At 35.1% G+C, this 25,571-nt stretch overlaps 2 protein-coding genes across 4 annotated transcripts; one reads left to right on the top strand and one right to left on the bottom strand.

Annotated features, from left to right (window-relative positions):
• Positions 1 to 1,062: 1,062 nt before the first annotated feature.
• LOC113692504 (uncharacterized) lies at positions 1,063 to 12,610 on the top strand. 3 transcript variants are annotated; one of them, XR_011815945.1, is made up of 6 exons: positions 1,063 to 5,587; positions 5,659 to 5,779; positions 5,969 to 6,070; positions 6,171 to 7,841; positions 10,638 to 10,736; positions 11,997 to 12,610. XR_011815945.1 is itself a non-coding variant. In XM_027210917.2 (3 exons), exons 2-3 carry the CDS (start codon positions 10,706 to 10,708, stop codon positions 12,383 to 12,385), a joined length of 420 nt encoding a protein of 139 aa, XP_027066718.1. In that variant the 5' UTR covers positions 7,643 to 7,841; positions 10,638 to 10,705; the 3' UTR covers positions 12,386 to 12,610. The 3 variants fall into 3 exon arrangements, 2 of the variants coding, with proteins under 2 accessions (XP_027066718.1, XP_027066720.1); XM_027210917.2 differs by lacking the exons at positions 1,063 to 5,587; positions 5,659 to 5,779; positions 5,969 to 6,070 and having other exon boundaries at positions 7,643 to 7,841; XM_027210919.2 differs by lacking the exons at positions 1,063 to 5,587; positions 5,659 to 5,779; positions 5,969 to 6,070 and having other exon boundaries at positions 7,643 to 7,833.
• Positions 12,611 to 12,741: 131 nt separating this feature from the next.
• Positions 12,742 to 15,509, bottom strand: LOC113692503 (cytokinin dehydrogenase 1-like). The gene is made up of 5 exons (XM_027210916.2): positions 14,520 to 15,509; positions 14,101 to 14,228; positions 13,752 to 14,012; positions 13,394 to 13,656; positions 12,742 to 13,307 (listed from the first exon to the last, which is right to left on the bottom strand). Exons 1-5 carry the CDS (start codon positions 15,178 to 15,180, stop codon positions 12,986 to 12,988), a joined length of 1,635 nt encoding a protein of 544 aa, XP_027066717.1. The 5' UTR covers positions 15,181 to 15,509; the 3' UTR covers positions 12,742 to 12,985.
• Positions 15,510 to 25,571: the final 10,062 nt, after the last annotated feature.

The raw sequence follows: 25,571 nt of genomic DNA on the forward strand, positions 1-25,571 counted from the left end.
CACTTTATTTTATTTAATTTTTGTAGTTTATCAATAAATATAGTACATTGTGCATGACTGTCACTTTATACTATTCGAGCAAGCAAATTGTATGTCAATTACTACTTGGATTTCGCTCAATACCTACACAGTTGGTAAGTTTTACAACTACCAAAATATTAAATTATTAATAATATTTCATACTCTTGTGAATATATATTTGAAAAATTTGCAGGTTTGAGAATCATAAATATGCTCAGAAATTAGTGACGTGGTTGCGGTCATGTAGTTTTATAATGTCCCAAGCATTATTGATATCAAATGCTAAGAGAATGTGGATATCCGAATATGTAGTTATACCTACGGTACTGTAGACACCAAATTTTTGAATTAATTTTGTATGTTTGGTTTTAGTGATAATTGGTTGATTTTTGTTTAGACGGTTTTGCATTTTAGTTCATTTTCGTTTGTCTAGCTTTTTTAGGTTTTATTTTATTTTTATTCCCTTTTTAGTTTTTAGTTGTTTTTGTAGTTTTTAATTTATAAGTTTTAGCGTAGATTTTTTTTAGAGAAAAAAAAAAGAGAAAAGTGAAAATAAACAAAAAAAAAAGGGGGAAAAAGAAAAGGGAAAAATAGTTTAATGCATACTGGCCTATTTTTGAAAAAAAAAAAGTGAAAAGTTTGAAATTTGAAGAAAAAGTTTTTTAGTGTAATAGGCATTATTTACTTTTTGATACATTTTAATTGTTTTTCAAAGAAAAGAGGAAAAAATATATATTATTATTTCAGGTTACAAGCATTTGTGTTTTTGATTGCATTTTATTGTTATTTCTTTATTGTTATTTTTATTTAAGTAAAGAAAAGAAAAAAAGAAAAAAAGAAAATGGATGAAAAATGGAAGTTGTAATTTGCTGTTCAATAGCAATTTCTGTTATTATAAATTTTTGTTATTATCATTTATTTCATTTTTATTGTTATTAATTTCTGTTTTAATTAGCTGAAAAAAAAGAAAAAAGGAAAAATTGTTGCCGCAGCATGAAAGCTGCGGACTTGCGCCGTTTGCAAAGAAATCTGGGACGGCTCCTTAGCTGCAAATTTTGGAGAGTATAGCTGAGGGTTTAGGAGGGGGGTTCCTGGTATAAATAGCAAAAAGAAAAGGCAGCCGCAGGAGGAAGAAAAGATACGAGAGGTTTGACGGCTGAAAAAAAAAATTCTGGAAAACTAGAGGAACCGGACAGAGTGGGCGGCTGAGAGTTTGAGAGCTTCGTGAGAGAGGGCGAGAGAAGGAGGAAACAACGGCTGGGGTTGAGCAGTGAAGAAAAAGGTCAGCTTTGAGAGAGTGGATGGGGAAAAAGGATAGAGCAGCAGCCGGAAGAGAAAAATAAAAGAGGGGAGCAAAACAGAAAACCGGGAGCAAGAGTGAGGGAGTAATGACAGGAGGTTCTTGGATGTGAAGGAGAGGGCGAACGAGAGAACGATAGAGAGAGAGCAAAAAGGGAGGATCTTCAAAAAAAAAAGAAAAGAAGAAAACATCAGAAACGAGAAAAGAAAAACCGACAGGCTTGAGAGAGGTCGGCGGCTGCTGGAACAAACGGTAAAAGAAAAGCTCCAGAGAGGGAAAGGGTAGCTGCGGTTGGAGGTTGCAGGAAGACGGCGACTGGGTTTTCATTCATCAAAGTCTCACGTTCCTTTGAGCGTCTAAAAGAATCACTTGAGCCCTTTTCTGGTCATCCCACGTTCCCTTCCTTGATCAAGGTATTGTGTTCACCCTTTTATAGTTGAAAGTTGCTTGTTTTAATTGGTCGTTGGCATCTCTTTGCCGTTTACTGGTTCAGTTTCGGATGCAATATGATTGATAGTTCTTATTTGGGTAATGAAGAATCTGAAGTTTGGGGGCTAATGAAATGAAGGTTCCATTCGGGTTTTTTATGAAAACATACGCATGAGAGGAGCCTCGAGATTCCCAGTAGAAAGTTTGCAGCTTTGATCTTTACATGCTTGTTTCCCTTCATCTTTTTGCTGTCTTTTGTGTCGGATTATGACTTAGTACATACCTGTCACGTAAGGTTGCTAAAAAAACTCAAGGCATCAGGGGTTGAAAAGTTTTTTTTTTTGTTGCGAGGAAAGCTTGCTGTCAATGCTTCCTGTATGTCGGTTCTTTGCTTTTTGGTTGGGTGTAAATTTAGAGCTGGGAAGGCCTTGTTAGCCCGTCATCTTGATTACCATTAGGAAGAGCTAAACAGGGTTTTGTCATTCAATTTGCTGTTTAACCTCATGTTGAAAAGAATGCAGATTGCTTGATGTTGCTGTTGTCGCTTTCTTGAATTTTTGTCCAGCTGAGATTCGATGCATAATTTTCTGCTGCAACAAGCTTGAAGCTCTCGGCTTGTTGCAGCAGCATGGACAGACCCTTTCTTTTTTCTTGGTTTCCTGAAGCTTTAGCTTTGCTTAACATGTCTGATCTGCTTGCCATTTGCCTGAGATGTCATGAGAATGGTTGGGAGCTTAGTAGTGGAGGCTTGTAGTTCGCTTGATTTGTAGTTGCTGAAAGGAAAACCTTGCTGCAGTTTTCTTTATTTCTTTTGTTGTCGATCAAAACCAGATTTGCCATCTTAATCCTGCAAACAAAATTTCATGTTTTAATTTGGGTCAATAATTTCTGGTTTGATGAATTTGTTTGTATGATGAAATGGGTGTATTTGCTGCTGAAAAATTGCTGAAGTTTGTATGTTTGAGTCCTTAAAGCATTTGAACCATAATCAAAAACATTGCTGGAATTTGAACGAGATCAGGATTGCTGAACCTTTTTGCATAAAATTTTCCAGCATTTGCATGTTTTTCCTTCTATGCTTTGGTTTGTTTGAATGCTGAAGTTGTGTGTTGTGTGGCTTGACTCAAAGTTTGGACATGGGTTTGAGAGAATTTGTCCAAAGTTTGTGTTAGTTTCTTCTGAAATCTGAATGAAGATGAAAATTGCAGCAAACTCTCCCTTTCTGTCTTAGTAGCTTCATCCGCAAATCTGCATGAAAAGTTTAATAAGTTGCGTGGTTTCTTTCCAAGTTCATTGTTCATTGGATTATGGTATTAATATGTGTTGAAGTAATGATTTTGTTTGGGTGAAAAGTTTGGTTAAAGATGGTTTGCTGAAGTCCAAAATTTGCGTTAGAAAAATGCAGCAAGGTTGTTGCAGAAGAAAAGATTCTGCGTATGTTGCATGAGCTGCATGAAAATGTTTTCTGAATTTTGCCTTTTGATCCCCAAGTTCCCCTTTGTTGCACTGTGGCCCAATTATGTTTTAATTTCTTGCAATTAAGTCCTAGAATAATTGCACTTTGACCACCAAGTCCCCTCTTGACTCACTATGGCCCAAGTAATTGGAACACTTAATCAATTCGATCCCTCAAGTTTCTCCATGTTCCACAAAAGCCAAGCATGTTCCAACTTCTTGCAAATGGGTTTTAGAATAATGCATTTTAAGCCATTACTTGACTTTTTCTTTGCCTTTGGACCCCTGAAGCTTTTAAGAATGTTTGATTAAGCTTGAATGCTTGGCTAGTGTTCACATTTGAGTCTTTGGTAGCATTAACGTTTCAATTCAATTGCTTGTTTGCCTTCATTGGTTATCATGTTTTGCTAAGGTGATACTTAATGCAAGAGTTTAAGGGCTTTATGACCAAGTGAGCTTGTGTTTGCCAATTTTCTTTAATTTTCCCCAAATAAATTGGTACCTTAACCATTTCTTTTATTTTGGAGGATAAATAAGTGATTTCACTCCATTTAGAGCATCAATTCAAGGGGGCGGTATAATTTCTTTTATCCCTCTTTGTATCTCTCCTATGTGACTCAACGTGCTAAGTGAATTGCATGTCTACTTTGCTTTCCTAGCTTTTCTTTAATTCCTTTTACTTATGTCATTTACTTTTTGTTTTCATTAAGTTATTCTTTTAATGGGGTATGTGTACACCTCTTGGCTTCTAATAGATAGGGCTGTGGCGAGCAATTTGGTCCATTTTCCCTTTCCCCTTTTTGTTTTAGTTAGTGAATGTAATAGGTTCATTAGCTTGGTTGCATGCCTACGTGTTAAGTGTTAATTTGCTTTGTTAGGGCCTTGCATCTAGTCGAGCATGCTAAATATTATGTGCTATGTGTTTATGAGTGTTTGGCATGTCTACTCGCTTTCCATAGCCATGAATGAATATGATGGATGAATGTACGTTTCCGCTAGTCCAACGCTAGTCGGAATTCATAGAATGGGCTAGTCCAACGCTAGACCCTTAGGGATTTCCCCTCGTTAGTACATGTTTGCATGTTCATTACATGTCATGCATTCTTTTTAGTTTTATCATTTTTGCATGCTCCTCGAACCCCTTTTCCCCTCATTTTAGGATTTTGCATTTCATACTAGTTATAGGGTACACTTGCGTGAGAGTCCCCTCCGATAAGGGAAACGAGCGAGTGTGGCTACTCGATAGCCTTAGCACGCTAGTTTTGCCTTCTAATCAAAGGGAAAATCGAAGTCGAAAAAGTTAGGAGTCATTCCCACACCCGACCTGATGCATTCCTTTAGGTTCATTCATTCTCATTTATCACTTACTCATTTTTTTCCAATTCACATTTCCTCATCACTTTTCCTTTTCTTATTGTTCAATTTGATTTCTACTTCACAAAATTGCACTTAATTTCACCTATATGCACTTATCACTATATTTCATACACTTGCACACAAACACTTGGATTTTTTATACAATTTCACACGTTCACCTTTTTATACACTTGCACACTTGCACTTTAGCCATCATTTGCATTAATCGACCTCTATAAGGTTTTCCTTTATTGGCCGCCACAATTCATGTGGTTGGGACCAAAAACCTTTCAAGAGACATTTTAGAATTTAGGTTTGCATTTTTTCCTTCTTTTTGCATTCATGTAGTGCATCCAAATGTAATAAATTCTTTGGTTAAAACAAGAAAATCTTTGATTAAATCATGCAACTAGCCTTGGTTAGGTCAAAGGGGTGCCTTGGATTTTATCCTTGCCTTCCTCTTTGTCAAATGTGACTCCCGAACCTTTTTCATTGGTTTACGTAGATTAGGAGTCGTTTAAAAAGGGTTTCTCACTACTTTTTCCTATTTTTCTTTAAAAATACATTTTTTAGGTGACTTGGTACACCTTAACTCATTACCAAGTGGCGACTCCGTATTTAGTTTTAAAAACCCTTTTTAAACTATAATTTTGGGTCAAATCGTCGCATTCTCAAAACCCCATTTAGACCCATTTTTCTTTTAAATCACGATTCATTTTCCAATCACAAAAATACATTTTTAAACCATTCATTTATTTATCAAAAAATGGGGCGCGACAGGTACAATTCCTCTCAATTAATTAAGTAATGAACAAGTATCTACATGTAGTTTCGAATTAATAATTGTGATCTATACATTCTTCGGATTGTTTTAAATTAAATATTTTCGAATACTTGCTTACATTCAAAGTATCAACATAGACAATATGTTCCATGAGTTATGCAAAAATTGTGGACAACCATGTCAATCTCATTTTGCAAAAATGGTGGTATCCACTGTAATGACGTAATCGACACTATTGTCAGGTAATTATTTTCATATATTTTGAATTTTAATATAATTTTTTACTTCATACATCACAATTTCTTCTTAACAGGTACGATGTTAACATAGAAGTTAGAGATTTCGGTGGTAACTTATATCTCGCTCTTCAAGACAGACATGCACGATTCATGTTTCATTGTGATGCTTTTTATCTTAGAGATTTAAAAACAAAGGTATACATTATTTATATGTATATATTTTTATACAATATTATTTACAAACTGTCTAAAACAAAAGATAATTTTGAATTATGTATGCTTTTAATTGTCAAGAAAATGGAGGTGCATTGTTCGACCAACACATTAATTTATGCAAAAATCGTGCATTCTCATTTATAGTATGAACTCCACAAAAATCAACAGAATTCATTAAACCCTCAATACTGGCGTTCGTACTCAGAGTCGATTGGTGTGAAGAATGTTCACGCCTTCGTAGAAGATTATCAAATCGAAGGCAAAATGTTTGTAAGTATTTAATTTATTTATCAAATTAAATATTCAATTATATTTAATTAGAGCCTTATGTCGCTCAATTTATGATATAGATTTCTATTTTTTTTTTCAGGATCCAACATTCATCAAAGTGATAGTCTATAAGTAATGGAGATGTTTTTATCATATATTGAATTATTGTTATAAAGTTTCATTTTTTAAAAAATATACTTTCATGTGCCCGTGATTATAACATTTTACTATTTTTAAATTCCTCTATAAATTGTAATTTTTTTTCAAAAATGTAATCTACTGTGCGTGGCACGGGTATTTATACTAGTTTCTACAAATCAAGAAGTAAAAATGGCTTTATTTTAGGAACAAGAGATAAAATGGCGATACACAGAAAAAATAGTGGCTAAGAATTGTTTCTAAATTTGAAGTGTCTTCACAATCCTATTTTTTCAAATTCTTTATCATGTATTACACAATACTTGAACGAATTAATACATTGCTTTACAAATAGTACTAGGACCTCTTTATTGTTGGAGACAATTAAGTGGAGATTTGAACAAGCCTACTCGAATTTTCTTTAGGTGAGTTGGAGGCCAAAACCAGATTTACATAGTTTTATTCATTGTTGGAGACAATTAAGTGGCGATTTGAACTAGTCAAATCCCGCAATTGATTGTATAGAAAGTGTGCAGTGAGAGGTGGAAGGGTTAAAAAAAAAGTGGAGATTTAGGCCTTGTTTAATAACTCAATTCAATATTGAAACTTAATGGATTCATATCTTAATATATTCAGACTATTTGATCTTAATATATTCAGATTGTTTGATAATAAAAAATTGAACATATGAATTAATTAAATGGCACTAAATTTTCTAAACAAAACTTGCTTTTAAAATTAAGTGATAAGTGAATAACTTATCACTTAATATGATATGCACTTAAATGTATTATATTTAATATTTAACAACTTAATAATTTAATAGATTCAAAATTCAGATTTCAGATTTCAGTTTTATCAAACTACTTTATTAAACAAGCAGGCTTGAATATTTTTACGTGAGTTGGAGGCCAAAACTAGATTTACATAATTTTGTTACGGTTCATATCTATTAGAGTATTGTTTTTTTTTAGGCATTTACCATGCTTTCCTAGAATATCGGCATGTGAATTTTGTGTTTGGATAGTAGATTAATTGGAATAGTTTAAAAAAAATACTATAATATTTTTTTGATGTGATATATGTAAAATAAAAATATAATTAAAAAATAGGTTAACAATGCAAACAAATAAATATTTACGAATGATCCACTGTCCAAAACATTTAAATGAGCCTGCATGCACATCCATGGGGATTTAGAAACTAGGAGTAAACCAGTTATTGGGTCCAGAGAATTAATGGCACGGCTTTTAAGTCCATTAGCCTTTCACATAAAGCACATCGTCCAAGACACCCATCTTGCAACCGATTATCATCCAATCACTCGAACGGAGGCTCAACATTCCTGCCCATAGAGCCGACAACATAGTCCAGAGCCCATCAAGCCTGCGCACCAAAAACCCCTAGAATTGATGAGAAATCAGCAGGCAGCAGCGTGGCATGGAACGCCAGTGTAACGTGGCATACACAAGTCTCATACACGTTATTTCCTGCACTTTGCAACACCTCTAAAATCACATTATCATTCATGTTTGAAAATTCGGGTGAAAAAGTTGTAGAACTTTGCAGATTTTCCTGGAGTTTCCAAGAACAGTGCCTGGCAGAGCATTCTTTTATCTTCTAGTGTATGTTGGTACTTACTTTTCCCTTCTTGTTAATTCTCGCCGTGTTTTTATTGGGATCATGTTCAATACAGTCCTATGCATGATACATATATATAATGAGATCATTTGAATGACTGGTTGTTTTTCTTCTGTGTTGTCAATATTGGAGGAAGAATTTGTTTTCTTGAATTGATTTCAAATTGATATATTTGGTAGCTGCGTTTATAAGTTGCAATAAGCTCCTGAAAAATGAAGGGTGTTAGTAATATTGGCAACAGCTGCTTTTAAAACTGATGTTTGCCACTGTAGGAATGAGTAGCTTGACTAGTTTGACAAACTTGTGATTCTGTGAAGTTAGTATTTTTATGTTAGTCCTTTTAACTTCTTTAATCCACATATGTTCTGGAAGAAGCATTTTTTGATTCTTCATGCTCCAGAGAAGTAACTTTGGATAGAGATTTGTCAAATAACTTGAGGGACTAAAACAATTCAAAAGCTTGTATAATTGATTTTGTATGGGAGAAGTGCTAGTATTTTTAAGTGACAAGTAATGTGAGTAATGGAATAAGGGAGCTGTAATCAATATCAGTTCTAGGTGATTGCAGATCCTCTTTCGGATCCTTAGACCGAAACTTGTTTCATTCCAATTGGTTAACTGAAACATTATTTAAGCATATTGAGTTGCTTTGCACGTTCATTTTGGTAAAAAACCCTTCTGTGCATTCAAGAAATTTTACTGTCAGCAAAAGAGGGAAGAAATATTGCTGTTGGCTTGTCCATTTGTATAGAGAGCCAGTGAAGTTTGAAGTTGAAACGTTGTAGATGAAGAAGGAAATTTTGCATTAATTCGATCTTTTTTTTTTATTCAAATTTCTGTTTGTTTGTGGCATATGAGTAGTTTTAAAGTTGCTTTTGATGTTCTTCTTTTGAAGTTTCTCATTTTATCTACTGAATTGTAGATAAGGGGTCTTTTTTTTTTAAGGGAAAACTGAAAGGAAAAGGGAAAAACTAAAACTTAACATCATCCCAGCAAAGAAATGATCAAGTCTCATAGTCAAAGTATCGGATAGTGTTACACCACCTAATTCTCTTGGTTACAACATTCCTGTCCTCTTCAATGTTGTATAACAATTTGCAATGATCAGGTCGTTGAGAATTATTTCTAAAAGTCCCTGCAAAAACTGAATAGAAGTTTGAACAAAACCTACTAATACTATAATGGTACGTATGGCAAATCCATGATAATTACATGGTTGGTTTAGACATGTTTTTAAGAATGAATCAAGAACAAGCATAAAGATCAAACCTGTAATCAGATGTAAGCAGTTTTTCGTTTCCTTTCTGAAGCTAGGGATGACCCCAATGTTCTCTTAAGCAAAACAAATTCAAATGAGTATGGACAATCTCTTCAGACTGCAAGACCATGATTGAGGGCTTTCTAACATGAAACACCCACTGGCAGGTATAGAGTATTTTCACAACAAAACATGAGCTTGACACTTCTGGAAGTTTTTTCATCTTGAAGGCTCTCCCCACGCGAAATGGCGGATTTAACTTGAGTGAATACAGGTTTCAATACCATGAAGATATAAGGATAAACAAAAACAGTCACTAATGACAAGCATACCACAGTTTCTATGTCCTTTTGTTTTTCAAAACAAATGTCTCCATCCGTACACGATATGATCAAGATAAAAGAAATTAAGGCTTTCTAATGGAGATAAGTCTCCCATTATTGCGACCTAGCTAGCACTTTGACATAGTTAAAATTGTAACATAGTTCCTCTCACATGTCAATGCATTTAATTAAAAGTATTAACTCATGATAGGGAAAGATACATAGATTCAAAATTCTTAACTCCCAAACTTTTTTTAGGTGTTAGATGCATTGAGATGACACATATTTTAAGGTTTTTTAGTGCTTTTGTAGACCAAGGAAAGTCCATTTGAGGCACTAGAGAAGGGGGACAAGGGATGCCAATATGAAAGAACCCATGCTCATTTACTCAATGCACAAGATATCCAAAAATACTACTGAAAATCATAACGAAAGTGAGGAATTCTAAGACGGATAATTGAAACTGAAAGCAAACAGGTGTAAATGGAAAAGTATTTCCTAAGGATACAGCCTAAAGAATTCCTAGAGTTAAAATGGAATTCCAATGAATAAGGACAAACAGCTATTTGAAGGAGAAATTGAGATCTCCTAGTTCCTAAAACAGAACTTCAATAAAATAAGGAGGAGAAGTTATTCAAAGGAGAGAATAAAAGCATTGGATAACTCAGAGCATGAAAAAATTTGAAGATTACCTCTACATTTAAAGAAGAAAGTTGTTTGAGAAATATAATCTGAAACAACGAAAGCTAGTTGTTGAGTTGCTTCAGAAAAAGTGGGAACTTGTCCAACCACATCACATCCAATTTTAATTTTAGAGTTGCAGCATACAGCAAGCCAAATCATATGTTTTCCAGACTACTGAAAACTTTTATGTCTCTTAAGTCACCATTTGTCTTAAAAGGATTCAGAAGTTTCATTCATACTGCATTGCATTTGGTGATCAGTTTTTTTTTACCTGCTTGATTATGTATACTCTGTGCACAATTAACTGCCAGAAAATTGTTTTACACTGAGTATGTTCCTATTAATCCCGCATCCTTGAAACTTTTTCATTGATAACTTGGTAGTTACTTCGACTCGTGCATTTAGGCATAGGTTGATGCCATTGGTTTTGTCTTCAATATATTGTTAATTCTTTCGATTAAGAGTTTTTCGTTTGATGATAAGCTTTATTTAACAATTTCTGTTGTCTTTCCTGGTTATGAAGTACATCATACCGACGAGTGAAGAAACTTAGGATCGTGTCCCTTTTTCTTCTGCAAGTACAGATCAACCATGGAGCATGTCTCCTTCAGAGATGTGGAAGGTAATACTTATTCTATGAGGTTCCTATTTGACTCACTTCCACTCTATACCTCCTCACCTCTCTCTCTCTCCATCTGTCTCTCTCTCGCATACATCGAACAGCTTCTCTTTTATAAAATTGTTGAACGGAAAGGCAAATTTTCTTTGGAAATCTGCTTTCTGACTTTGGTAAAGCTGGTTGTCTCAAGTTAGGGAGGTAAAATACTGAATCTGAAAATGAAGCTTATTCCTCATGGACCCTTGACAATAATAGTGTGAAAAGCATGATAATAGTCTTGGTTGGTTGAGATATTGACTACACATTGTCTTGATGAACTAATACTTAGCTTTTATTTACTATTTTATATTCTTACTGGATGTCATTATTCTTCAGATACAATTTCGTAGTTTTAGTATCTGTTCTTGGCCTTTATGTTTTAACAGGTGTAAACGTCTGACAGGTTCTTTTCAAAAACTGTTGATGACTTTTGTCTAATGATATTGTTTCTTTGACTAATGAGTAACTAGATTTGATTCTGGAAAAGGTCCTTTTCAACCAAGAAATTAAGCTAATGGGGAAGATTCTGATCATAGGATATGTCATCAATTGACAATTGTGGGCAGAGCAGATTAGATCAGAAGCTGATGTTAAGTACTCCCATGTTGTAAGACTTAGCTATATCAGCTGCAACATAGCTATTTTGAACTTTAGCAAGTGAGCAATTGATGGTCCTTAAATGTCTTCATAGGCTCGACATTCTGTTTCGTCAATATTTAAATTAAAGCAAAGAATGAACCAGGACATATTTGAAATACAGCATCGCTTTGGTAGCTGTAAAACTGCCCTTATGCTGGTTTTGATTTTTGCGATTGCTGGAATGTTATAGTCTCAACTTCATCAGCTGTTCATATTAACTGACGGGAAGCCTGCACATTAAACTATTTTCGGTAGCCATAGACTTCGGCCTGATATGACAATTTTGCTTCAACCTTAATTGACAAACTCTTTGTGGATCCATGATTCTCAGAGATTTTAGGACTGCAGTTAAGTTTACAAACAATTGTTAAATCAGCTTCATATTTTTCTTTTCATTTTCAAGCATCTGCATGGTGCCATTTGCGGTTGTTAATTACCTTGCCTTGTCTGGTTCCAGCTTTTGCTAATCTAATTGATTATAATTCTGCAACTTTACAACTAGCATTTGACGTTAAACCCTTTAAGATTAGCTGCGCACACTTATCTCCTCTTGAACTAAACCTGATCGCAATCCTAATGCAACAGGTAGTACTAACCAAAGCACAAAAAGTCAGGTTGCTGGATCTGCTCATTTAGAGCTGGATACAGTAGAAGGTTCAAAAGAGAAACAAGGTGGCCAAAGAGATAATCCGCAAGTCTCCAGAGCAGAGAATGAAGTTGGGCAAAATATAAAGGAGGATATACCTACGGCATATACAGAAACTCCAGGGAAAGTAAACATGGAGGCTTCTATTTCAGCTGAAGATGTTATGCAGGCAGGGGGCTTTGGAGCTAGAGATGATATAAATAGTTTCCTTCCTGTTGCAAGTGACTTCACTGACTTTGAAGCTTCTATTCTTGATGCCCGTATATATGAAGAACCACAGAAAGAGACCAGCAGACCTGGCCTGGGCTGGACGGAATCTCAGAAGTAATTCTCTAGCTGTGCATGTCATATGGAGTTACTGTGGTGCTTACTCTCCTACACCTGACCTAGTTCCTGGTGATTACTTGTGTACATGGTGTTCATGCAACCCTGACCCGCTTTCTCTTCAAACATCTTATTTGCTTTCTAGCAACAATGAATTTATCGTTATGGTTGGAAAAGATGTACTAATCATTCAGAAAAATGCTTTTATGTCCACACTTGTTTCTCAGTCTGTTTTGGTCTCATCTTGGTCTCCTTTTTGTAATGTGCTAGAGCGCATAGGCTTCCCTTTTTTTTTTTGTTAGGGGAATCTAATTTAGCTTGGGGTTCATGCTCAGATGTTATCTGTGCTTTGATGCGCTCTTTATTAATACAAGGTAGATAGTCACTGCTCCTTTGCTGAGGTTCTTGTACAAAATTACAAGATTATTTACACGTTGATGGTTAGCACCCTATTTGCCTCAAGATGTTAAGGGGTAAGCTTAGTGCACAGTGCCCCTGCAAAGTGCGGTTTGGAGAGGGCTAGGCACACATAAGCTTTACCCCTGCATCATGTCTTGTACTCTATCCACTTCAAAAGCTCTAATCAATCATCCAAAGGTCATTGTCACTGAAAGGCAACTGCTTTTTTGAAAATCCTCTGACCGGGAGCAAGGATTGCTAAAGGGTCATAGGTGGACTTCCTTCGGCTGAAGACTTCCCACTGTTTGCCGAAGTGAGCTTTCCACTCATCCTGTGTGCTATACTGGGGCAGATATTGTTTCACCCCAAGTTGAGTACTTGCACAGAAATTCAAAATCCTTTTGTTTTCGCTGAGAATGTGTTCTAAACCATCTTTTCCAGTGGAATATGGAATGGCAGAGGACAAGAAAGCAACTAGGTAGAAAATATCCTCCTCGGGGGTGACCATTGATGTTCCATTTCTCCACCTGAAATGCACAGACACGTGATATTAGTTCAGAGAATCAAAATATCGTTCTCAAAAGATCTATCAGGTTGTGAATGGAGAAAGTACTGGGATTTATTCACTGGATAGATGAGAATTGGGCCATTGCTAGTGTCTCTGATAATGTTCCCAAACACTCCTGCTGCAAAGTCATGGATCTTGCTCTTAGGAACTAGGAGATTCAGCCATGGATGAGGAATCTCCCACAAACCTTTTTTCCGGAGTTTCATCTCTGAGATATGGACTCTGTCCAGGAATTGCACATAAGGGACCTCTGATTGGAAGAGTGTTGAAGGAATGTAGTTCAACTCTGACAATATCGTCTCAATATTCTGCAAGATAGGCGTCGTAACCGGTCATTGTGAACATACTGAGATAACCACATATTTGGTGTGTCTCTGGAAGTATGGGCTCAGAAATGTGTTACCTGATTTACGTCATAGTTGTTTTCTGGATACAAGTATTTTGCTACTTCTAGGCAGAATAGAACTTTTCCTTCAGATTGTAACTGGCTGGAACGAACAGGGTCTTTCGGACTGAAAGAAGATTGCCAGTCGTTGACCAATCCAGTTCTGTTTATGATCACAAACCCTTCTATGTAGTCAAAAGAGTTCTGAGAAGATATCAGAAATTCCTGATCCTCGGTGAATATGGAGAAATCTGAGTACAGCACTCTTATCCATTTTACCTGTGACAAGAGATAATATAATATAATTTATGAACGAAACTATGGTGGTAGTCTTGGAAAGATCTTCGACGATAGCGAAGATTCTTACCATTGTCGGAGCTGGTCCAAGAGCAATTCTTGCTCGTGTGATAATACCAAATTGTCCTAATCCGCCAAGAACTCCATGGAACAGGTCGGAGTTCTCGTCATCTGAACACCTAACCACCTCTCCTGTACCTACAAAAGCAATCACTGTCAAGGCTTTCCGAAAAATCGTGCTTTTCACACACTAGGACTAAGTATTTGTAAAGAGAGAATATTTAAGGGCTGGTTGGACGATGCATAATATTAAGCATCCATCGTATGACCTTAATACAATGAAATCATGGAGTGCTAGGAGTGGAAACTCAATCAGCAATTCAGCATTAAAGCTAAATCAGATATGATAGCCCGGCGTAGACTGGTAACTTGTGCCTGTTTTGTCGTAGAAGTCTTTAAGAGCAAATAAGACTGCTTGCAAGAACATACCTGTGACAACTTCTAGTTGGTGGACATTATTTATCTGTGGTCCATGCCGGAATGCTTGGCCACTGACCCCAGCATTAGACAAGGTGCCACCAACTGTGAGATGAAGATAGTCTGTCCAGGATTTCGGCGTTAGCCCATGTTTAAGACTCTCATGCAGGATGTTAATCCAAAGTTCACCACCAGAAACATCAACATATGGCATCTTCCCGGGGTAAAAACGCATTTCTGGGTGCCGAAGCGACTCCATACTCATAATCACTCCTCCTCTGGCCTGTGCTTGTCCTGCCAGGGAGTGGCCACGACCTCTTGCAGCAACAGTGATGTCTGAAGAGCCTCCCATACCAAAGACAAGTTTTATGGTGGAGGAAATATCAGAAACTGATTGTGGGTGCATAACTGCTAAGGGGAGAGAATGATATCTATTGCCAAAATCTTTTGCAGCATGATCTATGCTATCAAAACTGACATTCCCATCTAGTTTTAAATGTTCCAGTGATGAACGGATGGTCGAGGAACCCAATTGAAAAGATGCAGTAGGTTTGGCAAGAGTTTGTTTAGAAGACAGGTGATTCTTGTTCATTGTAAAACTGGTCAACAGAAGTATGAGAGACGCGAGGAAAATCTTGTTCCATTTGAGCAAGCCATTAGCATAGGAACTCATGATGACCTCTAAAAATATCTCTATACCTTTGTAGATAGAGGAGGGAGGCAAAGGGCAAAGGTTTTTGGAAGGAGTAGAGAAGCTGATTTCTTTCGTTTGTGTTTCTTTTGCTTCCTGTGAGAGTCGAGACTAAAGAGAGATGTGGAGAGTAGCCAAAGTGAAGAGAGACTTAAGAATATATAGAGAGGTAGAGAAAAAGCAGGGATGTACCTCCAACAGAAGCCATTGGCCAAAGTGCCTATCAGTACCATCCATTATTTGCAATGGGGTGTTTTGGAATTTCCATTGGTTTCTCTTTTGGGTATGAAAAGTTTCCACGGAAAAGAGGATCTTGTATATTCTTTTCAATTTTCGCAAGAGTTGCAGCAAACTTTGTTGAGTTTAAGTACTCATCAAAACTTTTTTGGGGCTTTATCCCATATCGAGCAAAAATTGGTATATCTGAGTTAGTATGGAAACAGCCGCTTTGCGCACATTTGGTAAGCCTTGTGACTTCAGTTTTGGTTGAGGACGATTCTGTATGCTGCGTCCATGTAGCAGCACAAACCACAAAGTCAAGTTTATTTTATGTGCAATGGACATTGATAGTAGTAATAGTGGTACAGTAACAGTTAATTTTCTGGTTGCTTTGTCCCCACTTTGAATAAAATTAAACAACTTTGACTTCCAAATTCTCATTTTTTCCCCTTATTAACACACACAGGCCAACATTTTGTCCTACATTAGAGATGTGGGATATCCACATCTCTGGATATTCTTGTGATTTTTATTCTCAAATACTTAAATTTTAAACCAGTGATTAAGTGTACACTCGGTTCGTTACTTACTGTTTTACTAATTATCTTGCAAAATTATGACCTCTATTTTCCTGTGGAGAACAGTGATTTATTTGATTTTTCATATTATTTTTTTTCTTTTTTTAAAAAAAAAAAAACCTTTTCCTTTTAAGTCAAGCTGGTGGCTTTGCAGCTAGATGTAGTAGGAGTGTCAGATTTTTTTCAGAATGGATTTAGTAAGTTCCTCTTATGAGAGCAAAAGATGGTGCGGCCCCTACTACGTGCCATGCAGTTCAAGTTTGGTGGTGGTCCTGTGCTGAATCTGTTCATAATTCCTTCAAAGGGTTATAATTATTTCACTTTGTTGGAGGGTATCATTTTTTTTGGAGTAACATTATTTATGGGAATTAGCATCATCCAAGATATAGACACGGGATCTTTAGCTGAGATATAGACATGGGATCATAAGTTGATTTCTCCATCAATGGCCTGAGTAAGGTCCACATTCTTCTTCTTTATATTCCAAACATAAATGTTGATTGAGATGCTTGTTCATTCAGATGGTTACCATCCAGATAAATCAAATCCTATTCAAGGACAACCCCAGATTGGCCCTTTAGATTTTGGAAAACTTCCAAGAAAGTCCTAATTGTTGTGGGGTAAAATTCTGTCAGATTGGCTGCAACTACACTGTCATAGTAACACTTTATCATATGAATGAAGAAGAAGATTAAACCAGAACACATTCTTTATGTTTGACAGAAAATGGGAATCGGAGACAACTATTCGGCTTAAAAACATTTTGTAATGAACCATCTGTTTTAGAGATTTGTATTGTATTAGCATATACAATGAGACACAGGATAGGAAAGTTCGGCAAGTTTGCAATATGACAGAATACTGGCTTTGTTGACCTTGTGCTTCTGTTTTTGGTGTGCAAGACATTCAGATGAATTTGTCTGCTTTTTTCTATTATTTATGCCTGCATCCTTGACTAGTCTGGGAATATTCTTTGCGTAAAACCTCCATCAGAACATGGTTTCAATCCTGAAACTGGGAACCAGTTGAGGGCATTGAATGTAGGGATTTGAATGCAACAACACTCACTTTCATAATGTCGAAAAAGAAATTGTGAACTAATGTGGAGGAACTCTACATAGCCAAAGACTCAAGAGAAAGGCATTTACCAAATAGCAGTAACAACAAAATATCGTACTCATCAAAGGATAACAATAAAGAAAAAAAGAAATCAGCAGGAAGGTAATTTAACTACGTTTACCTTGCCTAGAGTTTGTCTACTTTGGCATGTTCAAAACCAGAAAAATCTTTCAAAAAGCTGCTCTGTCTATTAACAATCATGGTGTTTTTCTGTTACTATTATTGTCTTTAGCTCTTGACAGGTATGGTCCTTTCATTACATGTACTTGATTGGTTAAATGCAGTTCCCAAAAAAAAAAAAAAAAATCAAAGGGTAATTGCTTAATTAAGGATACATTTGTGGAGGTTGCCTTTTATTTTTTTTCAGTTATGATGGTCTCTTATGTTGTCTGTATAAAGCTAGCTTTTAGGAAGTGGTACGAGATTGGTGGATGATCATCTAATTCTTAAAAACTAATGCAGTTCTAAAGAAACCTGAGGAAATACTTTCTTGTGACGTATAGTTAAGCCCAAAGGGCTTATAAACTACCAAGGAATCTTGACATGTTTAACATTTGACAAATTTCTGGCTGACAAATGTATATTGTAATTCGTAAGCAAGAAAAGAATAGTTGTCTATATTAATTAATAATAGTGGCGGTTAATCATACAAATCCATTCATATCAAACACTATGGGTAAGGACAGTGATTCAAGAATAAGTCTGCCTTGTATTGTCAGGATTAAGGATAGTATCATCTGATTAGCATATTCCCAAAAATGTCTCTCCATTCTTTTATAAATGCACATCTAAGATGGAAAAAAAAAACATATAAATATGTTTTTGCCCCCAAAGCTGGCATCAATTATTCTGACCATACATACATACATATGTACATACATACATGTGTCTATACGTGTTTGTGCGTGAGCACGAATTTATGAGTTTGTAAGAAAAATATGTTTTAACTACGCGCCTACGTACATATGCAGTCATACCAATTGGTAGGGATCAAGAGTCTTTATAATTGTCAGTAGTAATTGCACCGTATAGAATAAATTGAGACATTGAAACAATTAATGTAGCATAAGAATATGTTCTAGCCATTGGCGAAGAAAGAAAGAAAGAGAGAGAAAAAAAAAGGGTGAAAAGACTCAAAAATGATAAACACGTACCAGAGCAAGGAACAAGAGTTCTGCATGCCCTCGTTGAGCTTGAACTTCTGGTTCGAGTGCCTATTGTTACATTAATATTCTCATTCGTGTTTACTAATTTATTTTGTAAGACTCTCTTTCTGATATAAATACATGAAAGGTTACCAATTTGTATTACCATACTTAATTGTTCTGGTAGCTCTTGGAGTTGGATACAAACCTTGGTAACAAAATATCATTGAATTCTTAAAATACTAGTGCTTGTGGTGCGCCTTACTTGTGTACTTATACCAAAATATATATAATTAATTAATTAATTAATCTTTTTGTGCTTCACAATCAGCTATTATATGTAAAATCGCGTATATATGCGTCTTTCTCAAAAAAAAAAAAACCCCTAAAAATGTAGGAAAACCATGGTGAAGAAAAAGAGGGGATGTAAGTAGTTGTATTTAAATATCATGGTAGATAAAAAGAAAAAACTCGAGTAGTTTGAGAACTAAATTTAGAGGGAATTTTTTTTTATAATAATATTAAGTGATAATGAATTGTTTACACCAAAGAAGAGACTCTCTCGCTATATATATATATATAGTATAGATATGGATATTGTAGTTACGATAGTATTAGCTTATCTTACGTACCATTATGGTCTATATTTGACGAATGAATTAAACTACCTTTTTTAATTAAACATATATCTCGAGCACCTTAGACGTGGTAGGATCTTTGGTCAAATGAAACAATTTGATTCAAGATGACATTTGTGTTTGCATTGGTGATCATGTAGGGGCCTGAGGTCTTTGGCCCTCCATTGGGGAGATCGAACAAGGCTTTTGACAGTTGAAGGCACAGAAAGAAAAAAAAAAAAAAAGAAGAAGGAATGGAAGTGGACAAGAAGATGACAGTTTGAATGGGGGAAACACTAAAAAAGATAGCCTATCAACTCGATTGGTCTTGGAGTCTAGGATTCCAGCACTTGGGACAACCCCCAAAATTATTCTCCATTATATAATTCTTTTAGTTGCTTTCTTTGTCCAACAAAAGACAATTGTGGAAATTATTACTCCATTTTCTTCTGTTTCTTCAGCACTTGCAATGCATTGATTTGAATCTGCAGCCATTTTTGGGGGCCAATTTTTATTTTTTAAGCATTATTCAATTTCAATGTTCTTTCGGTGCACTTCATTTGTGTTCAATTGCTTCATTTGAATATGCTAATAAAATGGTTCATTTCATCGTGCCTGCTGGCCACCTGTTGACTTCTCCAATTAAAGTATTTCTACTGGAAAATTATGTCGTCAAAAGCATGCATATAATCCTCTTTTAAAACTCGGACTGCTTCCTTATCATGTTAAAGTTTTGTTGACTTCATCCTCTTTCTCCTTGCACGAATATATTTTAGGCTCAGCTGGGGACTAGGTTGTATCCATCCAGTCTCTTCTGGTTGGGAGACCACATGTATTTCCAAATCATCATTCTTCCCTGCTCGTGGAACATGATTCAAATCACCATCTTTAGCAGCAATAACAACTCATGATGAACACTTTATGATGCTTCTTCTAAATTCTTAAAGCATCATTATATCTGTAAACGACTTGTGATTTCGAAAGTATATTCTGATTCATGGTGGTGATTAGAACGGAACCTACTAAACTTTTAAGTATAAAAAAAAGGAAGAAAGAGAAGGAAGCGTAATTATATCTAATATATATATATATGTATACCATTGCTGTTTCTTGCATGATGAATTTTACTCCTTGTACTATTGATATGGGTGGTGAAAATTTTACCACTTATAAAATTTGCATAGAATTCTGAAGGTTGAAAAAGGACATTGTGGGAGTAAGGAAAAGAGGATAAGGATCTAGTACGAGCCACAATCGGGCCACTAGTACAAAATTTTGAAAACTACGGTCTGGACTGTACCCCATGTAACTTAAAACAGAACTGACATGTACGGGTGATTATTAACACTAACTGAATATTACATTTATGCAATAGTGTACAAGTTAATTCACTATAAGTTATGGTCGATTCAACGTGTTACACACTTTTGTAGAATGGTTGTACTTGTTGCCTTCCCGACAAAGAAGCACCGTGGTGGGATCGTGATTTTTCGTAGAAAAATATTTTACGTTTAGATTGTGATTTTTTGCAGAAAAATTCTTACAGTTTTCGTGAACGTATTTTTCAATTACTTTTTTTTATTTCACATGTATCAAGTCGTTACGGTACATTTTTCATGAAAAAAAAAAAACTCCTGAAAATAGCATTCCAAGCGGATCAATGCATTTTTCCAAATAGTTAGTTCTTGAACTATTTGACTAATTCACATTGAGCTCTCTATCTTAAAAAAATTGGATAGAATGGTCCCCCAATAAAAATTTTTGAGCCAAATTGATCCCTATGTGGCGAAGTGTTCAAGAAATAGTTGCACAAAAGTGGTGATAAGATTTGTATTCTCTTGGTTGCACTGCCGTATAGGGACCAATTTGGTCCGAAAATTTTTATTGAAGGACCATTCTGCTTTTGCTATGACATGATGGCTCAAGGAGTGTTTTACACAGAGGCAATCTGCTTTTTGCTACCATATATAATTGGTGTGCATCCATAATTCATTAGAAACAAAATTTATGAAATGCAAACAGGAACGAGGGGACTTTCTTTCTCATGAGTTCTGATTATCACGTACTCCCTTTGGTCTTCAGAAAGAGGAGCATGCATGTGCGGCAGGCAAGGTATGGTGTCGACTTTCTAGTAACCGTGGGCAATAATTGCCCTAAGATCTTCCCCTTTTCATAGATCCTGCTGCTCAACAAAAATGGAGTAAATGAAGATTTAAATATGTATATATGGTACAAGGATATACCCTCTTGGTCACATTTCTATTGATCATAGCCAAACAACATCGAACCATCAAAAGCTAAAAGTCTTTACTCGTCAAATTTCAGAACAAATCCTCCACAAATTAATGTGCAGTATAAAGGACTTCTAATTCTCAATGTAGTTATTTGCAAGCCATCTTGATTTTATATATATATATATATATATATATTGTAAATATTCACATGTATAGATATCAATATATCAAACTTGTACAAAGGGACCAACTTCTTGAAGTCTACCCTCAACCTAGATTCTTTTTGGTTGCTTTTTTATATACCTTGTTTGTTGTTGAGATAGTAATATATTCACCTTATCTGTGATAGTATGAAGAAAAAGCATCTTTATGCAAGTTAACACATGTGAACTGAAAAAAGCATTGAACAAAGTCTCTGAAGAAAGCCCTCTAAATGTTAGACTACTTCCTGCAATTTGACATCTTACTTTTGCCTGGGGAAAATGTGTAGCTTAGCAGGCATGTGAAGATAAAAAAAAAAAAAAAAAGAAGAAGAAGAAAAAAAAAGAAAGGTTGTTGATGCCAATTAACAAGGTATCATAGACCACGGGCAGGAACCGTTCCTGGCAGTTATGTGCATTTTGCACACGGCGTTGTTAGAACAAAATTTTGTGGATCCCACACATATTGTTAAAATCAAGATACGAGATGAAATCTGGACCGTACAATTTTTTTTTTTATCAAATCTTGGCTATGAACTGTCCAGGGACTGTCCTTTTGATGATCATCCCTGTCCTGTATCCAGGTGTCATCATCTTAACTTCCTGAGATGGTACCAATGAATAGGGACTTTTTCTTGCATGATTGAATCCACTGCGGAGAAAAGAAGAGGTGATCTGACGGGGAATAGGGGTGCCACTCTTTGGTCCAAGGGATGAAGATTGGGAACAGTATCAGATTGTAGACTTTCACTTAAAGTATTGGTGAATTAAAAACGTAATTGTTTTCTTCTTTAGTAAATAATATATATAGTACAGAGGAAAGGAATACTATAATATTAGCAATGAAAGTCAAATGAATTACATGTAGAAGCGGCCGGTTCATCAACTTTTAAGCTAATTCTTTATCTCCAAAAATAAATATTCAATTTTCGATGAATCATGCTTCAAAGCAAACAATCTTGAAGGAGTCAGAGACGGAAACTAAAAAATACAATCGTGGAAGCATGTCAAGTAATTAATTAATTAATGTTGAGGTGTTGTTCATGGTTAATAATTAATGATGAGAAATTGCCATTGTTACCATTAATTTGACCATTATAGCATGTTAAATTCAATTCCTATGTTTTAGATTTTTCATTGTTTATTATTTGTTTGGATATCATGTCGTGTTATTTTTTAAAAAAATTATTTAATTATATCATAAATATGCTTTCCAATTGAAATGCATCTTGCTTAATTAACAGGCGTATCTTAGAACAAGAGTACAGAGCGCGGGTAATGCAAAAAAAGTGGTTGCCAAAAAGAAAGCTGAAACGGTATTCTAACCACGTTTTATTTATCTCACATGCATTCCGTCATTAAAACAAAAAAAATCACAGTATCACTTCAAACAGTTTTCCAAATAATCTTCTAGTCAAACACATACTATCCGATAAAAGTACCAACCTATGAAATTCCAAAATCTTTCTTGTCCTTGTGCCTTGGTTGTCCATTTTGATCAGCTCACATCATTGTGTGACCACGATAAAAAAGGTCACCCTATCAAGTAGCTAGCAGCTAGGCTGGTTTAGCTGTTGTTCATTGCAGCAATATGCCACGACAGGATCCAATCTGCTTAATTATATAGTGAATGTTAATGACCATTTTTATATCTCAAACACGACTTTTTAGCCAACTAGCCAGCCTTAGATTGGAAATTATAACCTTTTCTTCCGGTCATGGAACAGCAAACAAAGCACTGATTCGTGGCTATGAATTTTCTTCAGCTTTTGGGGAACGAAACCTTCTATCTATCACTCAATGTTAATCAAACTTTTCCTTGTCACTTAGTAGGGTTAATTTTATTTCGTGTTAAGTAAAAAAAAAAAAAAAATCATACCACGAGATAATGAGACAAGTGTTGTAATTAATAAATCCAAGAACTAGTAAAAGACATGAAACAAAAGGTTACATAGAAATCTCTAAAGAAACATGTGCAATCAAGCTGGTCTATGTTCCTCAGGTTTCAAACAGAAGAGAAGAACTAGTAGTGCACATAATCATATGCATAAATCTCAAGGATATTTTAAAATGAGATAGATCAAATGTGTTGATTATTTACTTTCTTGTTTGAAATAGAAATATGTATATCTACATATTTTGGGCAAAGATTATCCCCCACAATTTTCTCCTGTATTATCTTGATCTTCACACTAGGTAAAATGCTTCACCTAAGAAGCAAGAATGTCCTCAAAGCTAAAAAAGAACAATTTGTACACTGTAAAATATATACACTTGACTAATATGCTCCTTTACCTCTTATCTTTTTGGATTTGGTATATATATATATATATATATATATATATATATATATATATATATATATATGTGGTGCAAACCTGATCGAGTGCCACTTGTAAAAACCCTATTGAAAGAGCATTATCATGAGAGAGGCAATTTGCTTCTGAATTGCAACAATTGTGTTTTTGAACGTTAAATTGTGGCTAAACTATCTTATGGGCAGGCTTACTTTCCATATTTGGATCTTCAATATCTACAAAATTCCCTATTTGAGCACTTTCAAGTAATCACGACCAATCTTCTCATTTGCATGCATCACATTGTATGATTAAATAAAGCAGAAAAAGGGTCTCTCCTCTTGTGCACCTCAACATTTGGTATCTTCAATTGCACCCGAATGCACCAAATTCACTTGCCTCATAATTTGAGTTGGGAATAAAGCCTGTCCAGTTGCTGTTATTCCACACAGAGATCATTAATATTATTAATAAAAGAATTTTATTCTAACTTTGTGGCTTTTAGCTCATTGCATATTGGACCGAGCTAACAAAAATCAAATAGCAAAAAACACTAAAAAGATCTTCTTGGATTGCCTCTCAATGAAGATGTACTACTGGTGTCGCATAAGTGTACAAAGAGGAAACATGAGCCCCATTAGTACTTGTCATTTATATTATTATCTTTTGTGCAGTACTAATGGATGTTTGATTTTGCCTTACATAGCTGCTTTGTAAGCTATATGTCGACATGCACACTAACTATGTTGTCTGCTTACAAAAATTAAAGCTAGGGGTGCAAACCACTCAAGCAAAATCGAGTTACTTTTGAGTTTGCTCGGTCAATATTTAAGCTTGAGTTCTATCATATTAATTGAGCTTGAACTTAATTAAGACAAATTAATCTATATATATATATATATATATGCGAGTTTCAAAAGCATATTGAACTTAATCGAGGTTCAACTAATACACACACGCTATGTATACACCCTATCTTACCCTAAAGCCATCATTTTCTTCATACCAAACTTAATTTCCCCATCTTTGGCTTCCTTCTTCATTTCTTATTAATAACAATTGGTTTTCTTTCTTTCTTTTTTTCCCTTCTGGTATGAGAAATTATTGAGAAATATGAAGGAAGATGCAATTTGTTATTTATTCTTATGAAAAAAATATACTGTAGAAAAATGCACTGTAATGATTTAATGTATATAAGATAAAAAGATGATTGAAAAATGTGTTTATAGAAAACGTAAAAATTTTTTATGACAAAGTTGCAATCCAAACAATTCCTCAAAAAAAAAAATTACAAAAAGGAACCGCGCTCTCTAATTGCAGGAAGAAAAGTTGACTTAAAAGAAAGAAAACTTGAAAGGGGTGTAAGAAACAAGGTTTATTTGAAAAGGGATGGGTGGACTTCACTATGATGGATTGTGGGTGGTGAGCCTACGGATGAGGATAAATTTGGTATAGAAAATGATCAATTGCGAGTTAAAGGCGCTTAAGCCCATAATGGTATTAAAAGTTGGTGACTATATCGGTGTCCTGTTCTTTTCTCCCTGCGCAATGCAATGCCACATATCTCCTTGCCAATGGTGAATGCCAAAATGCATTACTCCCTCTATCCCAAATTGTTTACCGCATTTCAGAATTTCAAATTTTTTTTTAAAAAAAATAAGGGTTTGACGGTAATATTAGTGGATTTATTTCCAAAATTATCCTTAAAAATTCAATTTTCAAATTTAAATTTAGTATGAAATATAAATAAAAGTGAAGATAATATTAGAAAAATGATCAAAAGTAACTTTGATTTTGGTAAGATGACAGTATTGTGAGATATTCCAAAATGAAAAGTATGGTACTTTCAATGGGACGGAGAGAGTATCATCTTCTATTGAAATTCAAATTGCAAGACGCAAATCCCATCATACATGTAACAAGGGGACAGGCCGAATACATTTGATCAACTTAATTGAACACTT

This window comes from Coffea arabica, chromosome 6c (assembly GCF_036785885.1).
Source record: "Coffea arabica cultivar ET-39 chromosome 6c, Coffea Arabica ET-39 HiFi, whole genome shotgun sequence".
NCBI classification, from domain to species: Eukaryota; Viridiplantae; Streptophyta; class Magnoliopsida; order Gentianales; family Rubiaceae; genus Coffea; species Coffea arabica.